The sequence below is a fragment of the Neofelis nebulosa genome, chromosome 8, assembly GCF_028018385.1.
Source record: "Neofelis nebulosa isolate mNeoNeb1 chromosome 8, mNeoNeb1.pri, whole genome shotgun sequence".
NCBI lineage: Eukaryota > Metazoa > Chordata > Mammalia > Carnivora > Felidae > Neofelis > Neofelis nebulosa.
The window spans coordinates 22,694,104-22,712,991 of NC_080789.1; the positions used below are offsets into that span (position 1 = coordinate 22,694,104).

An 18,888-nucleotide genomic window follows, 5' to 3' on the forward strand; every position below is an offset into this window, starting at 1 on the left:
TTCTTTCCTTTTACTCCAATGAATAAGTGATTTTGGCTGCTTCATGGGGAAGAGTCAGGTGCCTAGGTAGAAACTCACAAGTGTATTTATTGCCTAGAAACTTAGGAAACAATTTAAACCACTAATCCTGATTTAAGAAGGAAGAAGTAGAAAACAGTCTTGAATTAAAAATAGAACTTAGAGGGGCACCTGGGTGGCTCAGTTGGTTGGGCGTCTGAATTAGGCTTGGGTCATGATCTCGTGGTCTGTGAGTTCGAGCCCTGCATCAGGCTCTGTACTGACAGCTCAGAGCCTGGACCCTGCTTTGGATTCTGTGTCTCCTTCTCTCTGCACGTCCCCTGCTCACTTGTGCTCGTTCTCTCTCTCTTTTTCTCTCTCTCAAAAATAAAAATAAACATTAAAAATGTTTTTTCTAAATAGAACTTGGAATAGATCTGGTCCTTAAATGTTGTAGATGAAGCACATCAACTTTTTGTAGATCCATAGCCCAGAGATAATTCTAGCATGGCATTTGGCCCAGAGGTCTCTGACTGGTTACAGACCTGTGTTGAGACCAGCAGGTTTTGCAAGAGGTGACACAGTCCCCATATCCAACGCTTGGCTAAGAATGGGTTGCATTTTGCCTTCCTGTTCTGACCCCCTCCTCAATCTTCCCATCAAGCTAAATTAGGAACAGTGCAGTGCTGGAGTTTGTTTTTTGTTTGTTTGCTTTTTGAATGCCAACTTCAAACAGGGCTTATGCTATTTTTTAAGCACAAAATAATTCAGAACATTTGCCTAAACAAGTGCTCTTTTTTTTTTTTTTTTTTAATAGCACATACTTCTCCCTCTAAAAAGCTCAGAGTCAGATTAAGAGCCCATTAAGCATGTGTGCTGTTCTCATCTGCATCAGCTTCTCTACAGGTCCCCTCCAGGCAGCCCTCGGCTGGGGCTGCTCCCTTTCTGTCTTACCCCTTCTCTGCAGGGGCACTGCATTCTCTGAAAAGGCCGGGCCTAAGGAAGAGACTCAGGAGAAAGGCCTGCCTGTCATAGCCATGAGTGGGGGGAGGGAGAGGAAGCTGACTTCTTGGCTGCATCACTTCAGCATCACACGCCCTTCTTAGAACCTCTCTGTTAATTGGCTAGACCAGACAATTCTACTCTACACCCACCAGCCAGGCACCTGTTTAGCTGTTTCTCAACATGATGAAAGGCAACAGACCAGAAAAACAATCTCTCCCTGTTGCAAGGGACTGGGCTGCCAAACTTTCTATCCCTTTCTTATCCCTATGCCAAACTTTCTTCCTCCAAGGAAGGGGCAGGATAAGCCCCTCCTCACTCCTTCTTTTGAGTCTTTTCAAAGTGCTAGTCTCCTTAGAATGTGCTGAGGTATGAAGGCTGAGCAACATAAAAGGAATCCATCTTAAACTGAGGTACATCACCTGTACCTTATGTTGTCATCTGCTTTTAATTTATGGAGGAGCCACCAACTGATATGTAACAGGAGGTAGAAAAAATCTGTCCCTCCTAGACATCTTCTCCAAGGAGGAAACCAGCCATCCAGTCTCCATGCTGTCTCCAGCTGTGGTGTCCTTGGTCTTAGATGTGTCTTACACATGGGGAACTGGCCTCATCATTCTGCAAAGGTAGACCATGCAGAGTGGTGGCAGTGTTTCAATAGTGAGACCTCGAGCTCACCACATCCTGGCCTTGCAGAAAGATCAGGAAGTTCTGTTCAACAGTCCCTCCCTACACAAGCCATCAATGTGAATTCAATTAACAGCATATTTTTAAAGTGCCAGTTAAGATGATTAAACATCGGTTATTCTTAATGAAATATAGAATATATTTATTAGCCACCTTCCCTCTAGATCATAGCAACAGAGTTTCAGTAGTGGGAGAGGAGGCTGATTTGGGAACATGAAGCAACACAGAAGAGGGCAGTCTCAATGGGCAGCTAAAAGACAGCCCTGGGTTCCTGGGAAATACAGAAATGGGGGGGTTCCAGAAAATTGGGGGAATGGCAAGAAAGGGAAAATGTCTTAGTCCATTTGGGCTGCTATAACAAATTAACATGGCCTGAGTTGCTTAAGTAATATGCATTTATTTCTCACAGTACTGGAGGCAGATTCAGTGTCTGATGAGAATCCATTCCCTGGCTCATAGAGGGCATCCTCCTGCTGTGTCCTCACATGGCAGAGAGAGCTAGCTAGGTCTCTCTTCTTTTGTAAGGGACTAATTCTATCATGGGGCCCCATCCTCAGGACCTAACCACCTCCCAGAGCCCCCCCACCCCTCCAGATACTATCACATCAAGGCTTAAGATTTCAAGGTTCCTAAGAATTCAAGATATGAATTTGGGAAGGACACAGACATGCAGTCCGTAATAAAGAGAGATCTCCAAAGATATACTTTACCTACTTTATAGTTTTACCCAGGGTCATGATGCTGTCACACACCACTGAAGACAGTTGAGAAGTGATTCAGGAAATTCAGTACATTGAAAATCAGAGGGCAGGGCTCCTGGGTGGCTCAGTCAGTTGAGCATCCTACTCTTGATTTCAGCTCAGGTTATGATCCCAGGTCATGGAATCAAGCCCCACATCAGGCTCCGAGTTCATCATGGAGATTCTCTCCCTCCCTATTCCTCTGCACCTCCTCCCCACTCATGCTTGCTGGCTTGCTTTCTCTCTCTCTTTCTCTCTCTGTCTCAAATAAAAATAACTTTTTTCAAAATGACAGGGAGTTTTTCAGTGTAATACTTTCCCAAGAAGTTGATCTTCCAATCTACCGAATGCTAGTAAAGGATCTCAAGAACACAAAATGCCAATTTAGTTAAAAATCACAGCGAATGTTCTATTTCTGATGATAGTGGATCTTGGATAGGTGAGACCAAATCCACACTCCCCAAGGTTATGGCAGCCCCCAATTAAAATGATGGTGGAGACTCTCAGCACTTGCAAACATCCCTGTGAAGACTATGTAGATTCTTTTTATTTTTATTTTTTTAATTTTTTTTTTATTTTTAGAGCATGAGTGGGAGAGAGAGTAAGAGAGAAAGAGAGAGAGTGAGTCTTAAGCAGGCTCCATGCTCAACATGGAGCTCAGTTTCACAACTCCAACATCATGTCCTGGGCCAAAATCGAGAGTCATATGCTTAACCAACTGAACCATCCAGTTGCCCTGACACCATGTAGATTCTTAAATTCATTTTAAGACTCACTAGCTCCTCATTTAGTTTTCTACTTGAAAACCTATCTGAATGCCAGAAGAAGATCATGGCCTTCTATTTTGAAACTGTATCTTGCAATAGAATGTTATTTGTTTATGGGATTCCAATTTCAAATTGAGTTATTTTTGACAGAGTGCTTGCTGCGTGTAGTGTCAACATACAGGGCCACAGTGAAGAATGTCTTAATTTAATTTTCTTTTATGTGTTAATTCTGTAATTGCTCCTCAGCCACACAGCTCAGTAGAGTGGGGGCCATGAAGTACTTGCTGGGGGTGCTGGCAGGGAAGGACATTTTGTAAGCATTTTTAGGCATTGATGGGTATACGCGGAACATTTTATTGCCAACAGGTTATTTAAGACTGTGCAATTAAAAAGTAATTAGCGTAACTAAAGTATTGAGGGTTTTAGATCTATGACAACTGGAAAAAACGTAAATGGGATATTATAAGATAAAAAATGCGCAATTATGGGAATTTTTTTTTTTCCAAATACGTCTGTATATCAAAAGAAATTTCTAGCAGGGTTTGCAGCCAAGATGATGCTCCTTGGTTATTTTGTGCTTTAGGATAATAATACTTAAACCTTTCTTCACTTACCTCCCACCAGTTATTCTTAGAGGCACGTTGGAATGAGGGGGCTGGCAGGGAGATGCCATGAAGAAATGCTAGAGAGAAAAAAATGACATTATGTTAAACCAGTGAGGGAGAGGTGGCAATGAGGGGCCCTGCAGTGTGTGAAAGAGCCTGAACTCTACAGTCAGACAACCTTACATTTTAGTCCTAACTCTACCACCTGTCCTGCATAAGGCGCTTACACTGAGTATCAGCTTCCCCACCTGTAAGATAATGATAGCCACAGCGCCCACTCATAATTCTGGACAGTGGGTATAGTTAGTAAGGTATTGTCATCCACAGGGCCCTGCATCAAGCAGGGAATCCAAGACCTGAATAATGCAGAGTGGTTGTTTCCCTCATAGTACCTCTACACCTTAGCCTCCACAGAGTATTCAGGAGGGAGCACCTTGAACTGTTGGTGGGAATGTACATTGCTGCAGCCACTGTGGAAAACAGTGTGGAGTTCCTCAAAAAAATTAAAAATAGAAATACCATATGATTCAGTAATTCCACTACTATTTACCCAAAGAAAATGAGAACGCTAATTCAAAAAGATATATGCACCCCTATGTTTATTGCAGTATTAACAATAACCAAGATATAGAAGCAACCTAAGTGTCCATTAATAGAGGATTGAATAAGGAAGATTGTGCACACACACACACACACACTGGAATATTACACAGCCATAAAAAGGATGAAATCTTGCCATTTGCAACAACATGGATGGACCTACAGGGTATTATGCTAAGTGAAATAAGACCAAAAAAGACAAATGGATAGGATTTCACTCATGTGGAATCTACAAAATAAAACAATTGAATAAACAAAAAGCAGAATCAGACCTATAAATACAGAAAACAAACAGAGTTGTCAGAGGGAAGGGGCTGAGGGGATGGGCAACATGGGTGAAGGGGAGTGGGAGGTACAGTCTTCCACTTATGGGATGAGTAATCATGGGGATAAGAGGCACAGCATGGGTAATATAGTCAATTATGATATAAGGGCTAATGTTTAGACTTAATGACAAATAGGACTATAAGTGGCATAATACCGTAAGTATGTCATTACAAGACTGATTCTGAGTAAGCAATTCAGAATTGTTTATCAGTGTCACATTGTATGGTGACAGATGGTAGCTATACTTGTGAACATAGCATAATGTACAGAGAAGTTGAATCACTACGTTGTACATCTGAAACTAATGTAACAGTGTCAACTAAACTCACATTTAAAAAAATTAATGTTTATTTATTTTGAGAGAGAGTGAGAGCATGAGTGGGGAGGAGGGGCAGAGAGAAAGAAAGAGAGAGAGAGAGAGAGAGAGAGAATATCCCAAGTAGGGTCTCAATCTCACAACCTTGAGATCATGACCTGAGCCGGAATCAAGAATCAGATGCTTAACCAACTAAGCTACCCAGACACCCCCCCAAAATTTTTTTTTGAAAGATAGCACCTTGACATTTCCACCTGCCCGTTTCCTTCTATACCTGCCTTTGCTCTGGGGCAGTAGGAGCAGGGCACAAGACAGTGAGCAGCAAGATGGGGAAGAGTTTCTCCCAGCATGCAGAATGTGGCAGGTGATCCTTTCCAGACAGAATTAGCAGAAGGCAGCACTGCCTATCTATAGGTGTATATGGGGAATCAAAACACTAAAATGCTTCATAACTACTATTTTTTTAAGGAGTGTCTGCCACCCAGACTGCTTCTGCTCACAGCACCTGGTGAGAACCACTGCTCCAGGATATGACTATATTAGGTTGTTTTTAATTAAATGAAAACATTCCTTCCAGATCTGGTATTCATTTACCCACAGATAGCATGTTGGGTCACCTTGAATGTTGCTGGTCTAGAACATTCTAGAAAGGGGGAAGGCAACTGATTCCCAAGTCATTTGCCTTGGTTCTAAAATTTACTGGTTTGCAAAGGAAAATAATGGTCACTTATGTCATTTCTTCCAGAACATAATTGCCGAGCATGAAATTCGTAACATCTCCTGTGCTGCCCAGGACCCAGAAGACCTCTCAACATTTGCTTATATCACAAAAGATTTGAAGTCCAATCACCACTACTGTCATGTGTTTACTGCCTTCGATGTGGTGAGTAACTACCATCTTTGAACAGATTAAATATTTCCCCCAATATACCTGCATTTTATTGAAAGCTCAACTTACAGTTAAGATACTTGATTTGTTTATCAAGTGTTCAGATATGCTTAATGTAAGGTACTTTGCAGACTAAGTTTTTCTGAGCTTTTTTATATTTTCACTCACCCATTAAATTTAGAATTCTATTTCTCCTTGGTATCTGAACTGCTATTGCTCAACTACTAACTTGATTTTTCATATTTGACAAATCCCTTTCTTTCTTTGGTTCCAAAACATAGTAATGTCTGTTGGTTTCTCTGGTGGCCATTTTTAAATAGTAGGGCATAGTAGTCCAGATTTGTTAGGAAGAAAAATAAATTTCAGTGCCTCATACATTATTTGTGGTTTTCTATATTGAAAAGTAGTCAAACAGTTTTTATACCTACAAATTATAATTGAGAACACCAAGGTTTGGTTCATCTGCTTATTCAGAATTAGTCTGGTAATGACATACTTATATTATACCACTTATAGTCCTATTTGTCATTAGACTAAACATTAGACCTTATATTACAAACTTGAAAAATGAAAGCAGTGGTAGAAAACAAGTGTTCCACTAAGATAAACAGATACCCTCAGTATGGTACCAATTCTTGAGGATATCTCTAAGAATCTCTAATACAGTACACTGGCCATTCTGCATTTGAAGCAGCGAGAACAGATATGGTTGCAACCATGAAATAATCTGTAATCAGAAGAATCCTAAAATGTCACTTTAACTTGACAGTTTTGCCCTGTTCAATGTGTTTGAAATATACATATTTAAATAATTACACAGAAACTGCAATTTAATAAATATATTCTTGGGAGGCCGGCCCATAGTTCTGTGTCATGGGTGAAACTTCTTGGAACAATCTTTTTCATCTCTGGCTAACACTGAAGGACCAACGACCACCATAATCCAAAATGTACACCATTCTAAGGTACATCAGGCTCATGCTCAGAGCATTTGCTCAGAGCAAGTGGCACATGTCTTTCAGTTTTTGAAGACTGAAAATAGGAAAGAATGTTCATGTGCTATTAAAAACTTCCCTCTATTTTGGAAGGTATGTGGAAGTGGTATGTGATCATAGTAAGGACTAGAAAGCAAAGCCCTTGAAAGCTGCTTTTGAATATCTCTGGTTGTGTTTGTTTACATGAGATCAATGGTGTTGATTAAAGTCATTTCAGCATTAGATTTCTGGTGCCTTAAACATAATTTCCATTCTTGTGAAATGCAGTTGTTTCTGTAAAGAGCAAAATTCCATTCTATCCACACATATTTTGGTTTGCATGAAATACCTTTCACTATGGGAGTTGGATTAGTGTCATAGAAAGAACAGGCAGATCAGGGTTCACACCCCAGCTCTGCTTCCTGCACCCTGGTCTTAGACAAGTTGTAGGACTTTTCTGAGCCTCAATTTCCTTTGTCTATAAACCCAGGTACAGGGATTTGTACCTCACAGGTTTTCATCAGGATTGAAATGAAGGAACATATGGAGAGTGCCTCCTAAATAACAGGTGTTCAATGTTCCCTCCCTTCCTCTTCCCTCCCCTTGCCTGTTTACATCACAATTGACAGCCTGGCCCTCTTTCTGCTAAAAGACATAAAATAGATCTGCCAAAAGTGTATTTATGATCCAGAGTTTTTCCACTGCTCTTATAAAAGAACTGAAAAAATAGAAGTGATAAATAAATAAAATAGAAACAAGAGAAAGAAAATATTGACTCTGCAGGCCTTATAATGGTATATTGCCTTCATGCAATGTTTTCACTAAGTGTTAACATTAATACTGTGATACTCTTCGGGATGAATTCCAGCCTCTCATTGAGTACTGCAGCACTTCTTTCTAAATTAGTTCTTAAAGTAACATATAATTGGCCTTTATGATCATACCCCAAATATTGTCCTATATTCAAACTAAAAATGATACCTATAGGTCATCTGCCCCCTTGAGTTTTTAGCAATGTATGTGTGATGCCAGAATACCAAGGTGAAATGTGGGGGAAGATAGGCAACTGTTTAGTTTCAGTTTCATGATGGCCCTGATACATTTGGAAAGCATGCAAAGAATTGCTTGATCTTTTAGCTTTTCACCCAGATGTTTGATTTACTGTAGATATTCACAGGCTTAGGATTCTGGCTGGTATCAGCTCCAAAGGATTTTCATCATCTGCCACAAATCCACCATTTTAATCCTCTCTAGGTGAACACAGTTTGTCTAACTTCAAAAATAGTAACAAAGGCCACCAGACTTGACCAGGGCCTTTGAGCAATTTTGAGACGCAACAAGCTTTGCTTGCAGTAAAAAAAAAAAAAAAAAAAAAAAAAAAAAAGCCTCTTTGAGCATGGATTTTGTATCTTTATATAGGGCAGTTCAATATTCAGTCTAGTCTTGGAGCCTTAAAATTTTTTGGTATGAGTCATTCCCCTGGGCTGCTCAAATTGCACACACAAAAAAAGCTGTAAGTATACATGTTATCTTTTAGCTGATACATATGAATACATACACATTTTTATTGCAAAGTTATTGCTGCTTTGACCTTGCAAAGCTTTTACAGGTCAAAACAATGTTTTTATGAGTATCTGCCATCAAGAAAATTCAGTGATGTCTAGAACACTTCAATTTATGGGAAATTAGATTTGAAATTCAGAGTGTTTTCCCATAGAAATCTGGGAAGGAAGGCCCAAGTCCCCCTACAAATCTACCATGTGAGTTTAAGGGACGTTGTCAAGCCTTTAATATGCTCAGATGCCAGGAGGGGGTGGACTGCGCCACATCTCCCCAGCTCACCTGACCATGGAACCGTTTTCGGAGAGCACTTTGCATGGGTGGTGTTCTACAGAACTTTAGGAAATGTTATACTTTAGGATCTCTAAGCCTGCTTCCATTACTTAGAATCTATGATAAGTTATTCAGCTTGTGATTGTTTCAGTTTTAGATGACAGGTAGATCGATGCAAATAAGAAGACTAGAGCAAAAGCAGAATTAGGGGGCAGGTCCCCATGAAAAAAAGCCAGGATGTACCTATTAGCAAGCACCAACCTCCTTGCATTCTAGACTCTCACTGTCATGGCAGCAGATTTCTATTCCCACCTCTTAACTTGGAAGGCCCAGAACACATCTCATCTTCCATAGAACAGAAGGCTTCCCAAAGCCCACTGTCCAGGCAGTGAGAACTTAGAGGAGGAGGCAGCAATACAGCTGGGCAGAAAAGAAGGATGTGTCATGAGACCAGCTATAGGGGTTGAAAACATGGATCCCACTTTCCCTCCCTCCTGCCTTATCTCAAGTGGCTGAAGGGGAATACCATGCAGGAAGGATTGCAAGGGGGGAATGAGTGTTTCAGTGGCCACCAGATCCCAAAGCTGCAGTGATCATCCTTAGGAGGATGCTATAGGTAAGAAACAGATATAACCAAGGCCACTTGGAAACTGTCATCTTCTATATACTGTTCACTCATTCTAGATTTCTAAGTAATGAGAGGGGTAAATCAGAAAGATTTCAGTGCATTCTCTGTGGAACTATCAGATTTATTGTAAAAATCTAGAAAGGACCTCATTTAATACTTTTAAAATATGAAAGGGTTTTTTTTTTAATAGAATTAAAAGCCATGACTTGTTAGACACTTGCTAATTCTCATTTCTCTATAAAGAATATATTTGCAGTCTTTGGTATTTTTAACCATGCTCATTTGCTCTTACGTGCAACTCCCAAATTCTGTAATCTTGAGCATGCAGCACGTGGTATGGCACAGACTGGCTCAGGAATGTGCAGGCAACGTTGGAGTCATGATGCTGGTGGGTGGTGGATGTGGGAGACAAAGCTCCCTCTTTCCTGTGCTTTCTTGGCTGAATGTGGGCCATGAGAGGAACTAAACTGGAGAAGCAGAGATGATGAAATGCAGGCAGACAAGTTTGGCGGACTGTGTGACAGCATCTGATAGTACTGTGCCACCAGTATGTCCCAGCAAACAAAGCATAGACAGAAAAGGACAGTCCAGTCAAGCACACTGTCCTGACCAATGAGACCTATGCCAGCTTCTGACTTCAGCTCTGCAATGAGTTTCTTTCTTGGTTTTCTCATCTGTTTAATGAAATTAAAAGTCCTGAGCCCCCTTTTTTCCAGTTTTATTGAGATATAATTGGCATAGAACCTTATATTGGTTTTAAGTATTCAACATGATGATTTTTGTGTATGTTGTGAAATGATCACCACAGTAGCTTTAGTTAATATCCATCCACCTCAAAGTTAAACAGTTTTTCCCCTTGTGATGAGAACTTTAAGATCTACTGTCTTAGCAACTTTCAAATATACAGCATAATATTGTTAACTGTAGTCACTGTGCTAGACTTGACATTCCCGAGAACTTGTGACCGGAAGTTTGTACCTTTTGACCTCCTTCATCCATACTGCCTGTTTTTTAAACCGTGAGAATATACAGGGTAGCTCAAAGTTCCTGGTGAGAAGTATTTAGGGCTTGTGTTGCAGAGGTTATTCAACAAAGTGGGAACTTAGTGCAGAAAACTGTTGGTGGTAGTGGTGATGATGTTAGTTGACCTCTGACAACTAAGTTAATATTGTGTGTGGAGCCAAGCTGTAGCTGGCATTCTGTTTCTCATTTTCTCCACCTGAAAATGGCCCTCAACCTCTTTGACTATGAGACTATGAAATATGAAAGTACATGGCAATAGAAGGCAACCTTAAAGGGCATAGAGTCCTTTAGATGGAACTCTACCACTTTCCCTGCCTTATTTCCCACTTATGATAGCAACCTAAAGTGAAAGTCTGGTTCTGAAGCCACTGAGACTCCTCGGCAAGTCAGTGTCAGGAGGGATCCTGCTCCCGAGAGCAGTGAGTGGCTCTAATTGAATATAAAAAGGCAGCGTTCCCAGCCCAGTGGTCCCTATACACCACCACCTGTTCCCTCACCAAAAAAAAAAAAAAAAAAAAAAAAAAAAGGAATAAATTAACACTGTCAGCGTGCATTATATCTGTATCTTTTCTCCATTGGCATAAATCATTGAGAATTAACCAAGTCACAAAGTCAAAGGTGGGTGGATATTCAAAGAATAATAATCACTTTTTTCTCTTCATCCCTATTTTTTGTGGGGGAAGAAGGGATGGATGTTATTAGTGCCTAAAATCAACCCATTTTTTTGTAAAGTTAGATCTAAGAAAGGCACTCTGAATTTTTTTTTCGCAGATTGTCTGGCAGCATTCATACCTGTGTCCATATAGCCTCCCTGCAAAGAACTAAAACTCAGGTGTCCTGTTTAGAAGTGTAGCGTTTAGAATCAGGTCAGCACTTCTTAGACTTATAGTCTGGCCAAGAATTAATCCTGTTTCCTCATCTGTAAAACAGAGCTAACAATAGTACCCACCACTTACGACTATTGTAAGAATTAAATGAGATAATATGTGTCCACAGGGTGTTCAGCTATTCTCAGCTGCTGAGGACAGGAGAGGGGTAGTAGCAGTTGTATTCTTGTCGTGAGAACCCGTATGAAAAACCAGTTTTTCATTTACAGCATGTGTTTGCTGCAGCAGCATTCCACACTTGAGGAACAAAGTCAAAGTCCATTTAAATACATTTATTGAGTGCCTGCTATGAGTCAGGCACAGGTCCCTGCTCTCTAGAAGCTCATAGTTCAGTAGGAGAAGTAGGGACATAACAAATAGCTGCCATGAAATCATACCCTTGCTGCCCTGGAGTTGTGCCAACACCTAGCAGGGCTGGGGCTCTCAGAGGAGGCGTGCTCGGGCTGGAAGCTGAATGCTTACTTTGTGTGAACATGTGATAAGTTTCGAGGCATGACAACTCATTAATTCACTTGGGAGTGGAGAGCTCAGAGTATTACACACACCTGCAATAAGCAAGAAGCCATTTATATTTACTGTTTTTATTAAGCTAAGGAAATGGACTTGTCCATTTGAGAAAGATTTTCAATGAGAAGGGTTAAAATAAAAAGGGTTTTGGATTTGGGAAGTGCCCCTTTTCAAAGACATCACAGTTTAGTAAAGGTTTACTATAGCTTCCACTAGGAGCATTTACTTTTGAAAAGTGGGGAGAGGTTGAAATCGGGCAAATCTCTCTTTTGCATACCCTTTCTCCAAGTCCCTGTGGATGCCTGCTATCCAGCCAACTCAGGCTATGGTTTCATGTGGACAGGTGAACACGGGGCACAGGTGCATGATCTCCATGGAGAACCTTGAATGTTACAAGAAAGCAAGTCATGGCTTAAGGAAGGAGGGCCCAACCTCCTGGCTAATTAGGTCTTTGCTAAGCCAGTGTGCCCTCATGTACTCAGGATGAGGCATGAAGTTAAACCTTAGCGAGTAATGCTGGAATAATGCCCTGCCACCTTTAAAAATCTGATTCTTGAAGAACATTTGGTAGCAGGCAAAAACTATTCATGATTTAATGTTGCATGAGAAAGAAGCTTATGAAACCACATATCAAGTGTGATTTTAATTTTTTTAATTCACATATGTAAATATTCATATATCATATCAAAGTATTTGTATATATATGAATGCAAAAAGAAAACCAACCAAAACGCAGTATTGGCTATATTCCAGCAGTAGAATTTTACAGGTGATTTTCTATTTTCTTCTTTATATATTTTCAAAATTGTATACATGTACCCCTGTTATAATTAGGGGGAAATATTAATTTCATGATTCTTTTGGTGAGCTGAAATTACCCCTAAAGAGGTTATCTGTATATTGGTCAGTCTGCATGTCAGCCCTGAACCAGATAGACATCTTAGCCAAATGCCTAACGTTTATTTCTAAATACTAAAGACTGTGATTGGGCAGTATTTACTTTTACAGATACAATCTATCGAGATTAATTTCTGGCTTGTACTTGAGAGAACTAACTATAGGTGGAGTTAAAGAGATGTCAATGAATTCTGTGAATATGCCCAGAATATTCTCAAGAGTTATTTTTGCTTCAAGATGTGGGTGAAGCAACTTGTAGATGAAGCTTACCCTAGGTCTTAAAAAACAAGAAGTACAAGCAAAATACAGCCAAAAGAGAATTGTGGCTTCCTTCTGGAGACCCTGCTGAGGACCCAGATTAAAAATCACTCTCCTCTGTTTTCAGGGCCCTGATGGCATTGCATGTATTTGTTTGGCCTTTGTTCATCCAGGTCTACCTGCGGGAGAGAAAAGAGAAGGCAAGAATTGGCTCTGGCCATCCATAGTCACCCTTATCTAACCCTTAAGGTGCATGTCCTCTGATCTTAGGGACCTACCAGGCAGCTAATGTACCCTAAGCCCTACAGACACAAAGACAAATGAGAGAAAATACTAGTAAATACCATGAAGTAGAGCTGTGTAAAGATGCTGCAGGGCTGTCTGAGAATGTGCACCTTGCTTAGCCAGAGGGTCAGGAAAGGAGATTACGAGAAGGCTCCTGGAAGATACAGTGCCCCAGGTGAGCATTAACTTACCAGCCAAAGATGAGAGATGGGGAAAGGGTGTTTTGCTAAAAGAGTCATTTTATAATAGACAAAATACTTGAGCATTTGGAATAGTTTTAGGGGTGACTGTTGCAATGAGGACATCCTCTGGGAGGAAGGCCAGCCCCTTGGTTATAGCCTCTCTAAGCATTGGCCGGTGGATTGTCGAGGCCTGCAGTCTGGTCTTTGCGTAATATGCTACAGTTTAACATGGGGTCAAGTATATGTACATCTCTAAACTGAATCCACAGTAAGAGACATCAGCTTCTAATTAGAATCCTGGATCTCTCAGGGTGGAAAGGGACCTAAAGGTCACCTGGACCAGACCCCGTTCTCAGTGTCGTCCCCTCAGTGGCAGTGATTGGTGCCACAGGTAGGTAGCCCATGGTAGCTTTAGCCCATGCAGGTGATGTAGGCATGGTCTTTAGTCACCAGTGCTGGTGTGGCAAACCTCTGAAGCTCCTCATGCTTGTGACTCCTCCGCCCTGTCTAGGGCTTCAATGCCCAGAGATAGCCCTTTCTTTGAATGTCTCTGTTGGCATCCTCTTCAGGCATGGGTAACCTTTGCTGACCTCAGGAAGTAGTTCTGCTGACCCCCAGAGTCCAAAGAATAGCCAGGTATGGGCCCGTAGTTTCCTAAGGCTGTGGAACTAACATTTGTTTATTCCTTCAATTCCAGTTACTGAAATGTGGTGGTTTTGTGTTTTTTTTAATGCTAGCAGAAAGTGCCAGAAGATAGATCAGAATGGTCTACTTGCAAACAGTAGCTTACCAGCCTGGACCAACAGGGCCCTCTCTATCCCTGTGGTGTCCCATCCCTTCTCAGCTCGCTCACTTATTGAGGTGTCACTTTCACCAGGTGATGAGAAGGCCATATATGATGTAGCTTGTCAGCCATTTTGGTAGTAACGGGTTAAACAAAGTGAGCTCGCAAATGTATGCATGAACAAATGGACATCATTTATACCATGCCTTCTTCCATCAAGGATTTAAGGCAACCTACATAAATGGGTATGATAGATCTAAAAATAGAGGTACACACAGATCTGAATTAGGGAAAATACAGACTAAAAGGAAGATCAACACCAAGGGAATAGATTTAACATCAGTATGCAGACCACAGAATTGTATGTAGTTATTAGAGCCAAGCCACAAATTTGGCTCTGAGCTTCCTGGAAGTCAAAGCAAATAGGGAAATACATGTCTCCTGTATTGGGGAGTATAACCCATCCTCTCAGAAAACAAAACTTCAGTGAGACTGAAGTCTGAAAGAACTTTTTGTCCTGAGTCTCTCTATGACACAATATTGTCTGATAGTATCTCACTAACATTCATACAGTGAATCTCCAAAACACAAGTTTCCCTCAGTGAAAGCAGAACACCAGCAGACTCACGAAAAGCAACAAGGCAGGGAGCTGAGTGGCACAAAATACTGGCTCATCTGAGGTCAGATTTGGGTTTGAATCTTGGCTCTGCCCCTTACTAGCAGTGTGAACTTGGCCAGGTTAATCAATCTCACTAATCCTGAACCTCTCACACATAAAATTGGGGGCGATAATTCTCCCTCTCTAAGGTAGCTCTGAGAGTTAGGTAATCTACATCAGGCACTTAGCAGGTCCCTGGGACATAGTAAGCAATGTCATGTGCTAGTTGCTGCTAGGTCTGCTTTATCATCTCTGAGATGAAATAGAATGTGGTTCAGGTTCACAGGTGGTCTGACTCCGTACAGCAATAAAACCTAGCACAGCTGCAAGAATGTACTGAGTGTGTGTCTATAAGTTAATGTCCACATACAACATTTTTCAGCTGAGCTTGATAGAAATTAGACAGTAGAAGGTTCAACTCTTTGTACTTAGAAGAGTAGAAAGAAGTATTGAGGTTCCAGGTTAAAGGAAGAGCTAGGTAGTCTAAAATTCAACTGAGCAGATGTTAGAATTGACATCCAGTGTGAAAACTGAAGAGCCTAAATTAGATTCTTGGCCTAATGGATGGCCAGCCCTACTGGTACATGGAGGTGAGCCACGGTAACATCTGCAGTAGGGCCTGGGTTTTGCTTGGAATAGTTTCCGACCCTCTCTGCCAGAGAATGCAAAGGCACTCAGAACCCCAAGGTGATGGGTAAAGAATAAGTAAGATTTTTTTGAGCTAGACTATTTTCTTTTAAGTATTAAAATTGACAGGCTTTTATTTTCATGACTATAAAATTATTCAACTTCAGTTGAATAAAGTTCAAAGCATAAAGAAACATAAAAACTCATTCATCATCTCAACACTCCGTGTTAACCATTAGTAACATCTTAATATATATCCCTGTTTTCTGTGCACATAGATACCATCTATGTTTGTATATATCCATATATTTTTAGAGTCTTTTAACCAGTTTTTTTTAATGACTGAATTTTCATTTTAATTGGCTGCCTAGTGTTCCACTGTGTGGATCTATGCAGTATACCTAATCCGTCCTCTATTTATGAAAATGTTAAATATTATAGTATTCTTGCAAATATGCCACTGAACCCTTCAGCTTAAAAAAATGTTCAAACCCCCACTTTATCTAAAAATGCTTTTTTTTTTTTTTTTTTTTTTTTCCTTCTAAAAATGAAAGAATGCTTTTGTTTCCAATCCCATCCCAGGCCACCTCCACAGCTGCTCCTCCAGGCCTGGCAGTGGCCTGGCTCTTAGGGATGGAGATAAAGCTTATTGCTAGAACAGAATCAAAAGGCACCCCTGAAACAGGGCATCCCAGACAGAACCCCAAACTAGATAGACGCAGGAGGACATGGTGGATTCCCAGGGCAAGCAAGGTCAGGAACCAGGCTCTTCCTGAATTTGTTTGGAGCTTTTCCAACAAGGAAGGAAGGATGAACTCTTCATAGGAGGGAGGGGATGCAGGCTGAGGCTGCGCTTACTGGGATAGTCATTTTAGATCCCACCTGCTGATGTTCTGTACATGTGGCAAGAGCATATTTACTGTCCAGTGTGCTTAAACATTTCTAAGTTTTGGGCTCCTGGATGGCTCAGTCCTTAAGCATCAGACTTCGTCTCAGGTCATGATCTCATAGGTGGTGAGTTCAAGTCCCAGATCAGGTGAGTTCCAGCCCCACTTTGGGTGAGCCCCACTTCTCTCTCTCTTTCACTTTCTCTCTCTCCCTCCCTCCCTCCCTCCCTCTCCCTCTCTCTGCCCCTTGCTCACTTGCTCTCTCTTTCTCTCAAAAAAATTTCTAAGTTTTATGATCTGGTTCTTCCTTTATAAGCTATCTGATGTATTCACTTCTTCCTTTGTTATAATGATTATTATATTATGGAAATGATAAGTACTAATTTTTCAAATAAAACACAAAATTATAAAGCAGAAAAAAAAATGCTAGTGATGCATCAGTCAATATAAATTAATTACCTGAGTGGCCAGAATTTTTCCTAGGGGGACAGATTGTCCATATCTATGCTGAAATTTTTCTAACACCAAACTGATGAATGTGCTAGGCACAGCCTCAGTGACTAGGATGCAGGAGGACAATGGGGACATCTCTTTGTCTCTCCATGAGCCTCCCCTCATCCACGTCATTCAGTGAGCACTTCCTGGACACTTGCTACAGACCAGGCATGGGCTAGGCATCAGGAGCTCAGCCCCTGACACATGAAAGTAGCTCAGTAAGTATTCAAGGTGATGGTCAACTATACTCCTGACTGCCTAGAGCTCACAGTAAATGCAAGCTTGCCTATACATCTCCAGTTTGTGTCCCTTGATTACGGTTAAGATCTGTCCTTAAAATACAATGGCTCTGCAAATTCCTCTAATGTAGTAATTCTTAATTCACAGATCAAAGACCCCAGGAGAAACAGGAAGGGGTTTAGAGATTGTGATATTTCCCTAGGGGTGGTAGTCCCCATTGACTTGGGATTCCCTGCCTTCATCCTAAAGAGCCTCTGCTGGAGAGGGAGTGTTGCTTGGCATCCCTCATCATGAAACGGACACTTCCACTGGTTGAGAATCCCTGTGATGATGGATCGTGTTAAGTCACAAAGGACACCCTTTCCCGGGAAGCTGCCTGGTTCTGGCATGAGACCCAGGCAAATTGTGTACCTTTAGGTACCCTTATCCCAGCCAAGATGCATCAACCACCCGGGAGCTTCTGTATTTAATGTTTTTATGCTTTTTCTTTTTAACAGTTTGCAGAAGTCATTTACCTTAAGTCTAGTTCTAAGGTATAGTGGTCAAGAGCATAGCGTGTCAACACCTGGATTCAAATCCCAGTTCTGCCTCGTGCTAGCTTCATGGCCAAGTTATTTAACTGTTCTGAGCTTAATTCTCTCACATGTAAATTAGGAATAATAATAACCCCAAAGTTATTAATAATGCCCACAGAGTTGTTGGCAGGATTCAATGAGATAGTCCATGTGAAGCATGTCATATAATGTGCATGGCACACAGAAATCATGAGTGTTGGCTGAATTGTCATTGGGTAAGTGTAATCATGAGTGATTCTCTAAACAATCCAGCAAGATAGATACTGCATATTAAGAAAAATGAGGCTCAGAGCATGCTCTCCCCAGTAATCATTGGCTCAAGGCCAATTGCCATAATATGATTCTGGAAAGAGACTCCTGCTGGAAAAGCCAAGACATGTATTTTCCAATAAGCTAGAAGGAGCAGAAAGAGCCAAGGTCAGAGACCAGCCGAGTTACAGCATTTGAAAGGTGTAAGGTAGTGAATGTAAAACTGAAGGAGTTTGAATTTATGCTCAAGGGAGTTAGTGGCTAGAGATGAGGACATCGTTGTGCCAACTTAGAAGGAAATTCCAGCACTCTGTGGTTTGGGCTAGCATGTGTGAAGGGACACCTTAGTGCCTACATCTAGCTTCTCCACAGCCAGGGCTGAGGGTAGGTGGCTCCAGGAGTAACTCCCCATGACTACGTACTGTTCATCCCAGCTCAAGGCTGGAAGTTCCTCTTCCTACTACCTGAATGAGGATCGAACCAGCCTTCTGTAGCATTGTGTGGTGTTCCAGTTATCTATTGCTGCTTAACGAACCACTCCAAAACTTAGTGACACAGGAGGACATCCATTTCATTATGTTTATGCTTCTGTGAGTTAGGGGTTTGGGCAGAATACTGTAGTTCTGCTCTTCTCTTCTGCTTAGCAGTATCTGGGGCCTCCACTGAGGTGGCTCGGATGGGACAACTCTATTGGGGCATCTGTCTGGGGTCTTGGGCCCTGTCTCTGTGGCATCTCCTAGGGATTGAATGTCCAGTATGACTCCTTCACTGTGTATCTGGAAGCTAGGCTGGGATGACTGCAACTGCTGTTTCTTTCCAGGCAGCCTCTGCCTTTGACCAGCTTGGACATTCACATAGCATGCTGACCTCGGGGTGGTCAGATGTTTTACACATGGCTAGTTTCCCTCAGAGCAAATGTTCCAAGAGGCCTGGGTAGAAACTGTAAGGCTCCTCGTGACTGAATCTCAG

The 18,888-nt window shown here is 41.4% G+C and overlaps 1 protein-coding gene across 17 annotated transcripts in view; it reads left to right on the forward strand.

Moving 5' to 3' along the window:
• ANKS1B (ankyrin repeat and sterile alpha motif domain containing 1B) overlaps nt 1-18,888 on the forward strand; it is a 1,084,349-nt gene that overhangs the window by 1,049,721 nt on the left and 15,740 nt on the right. For all 17 annotated transcript variants that reach the window (XM_058741681.1, XM_058741678.1, XM_058741679.1 and 14 more), the window contains one exon: nt 5,787-5,924. In XM_058741681.1, the coding sequence (XP_058597664.1) occupies nt 5,787-5,924 (138 nt within the window). The remainder of the gene's footprint in view (nt 1-5,786; nt 5,925-18,888) is intronic.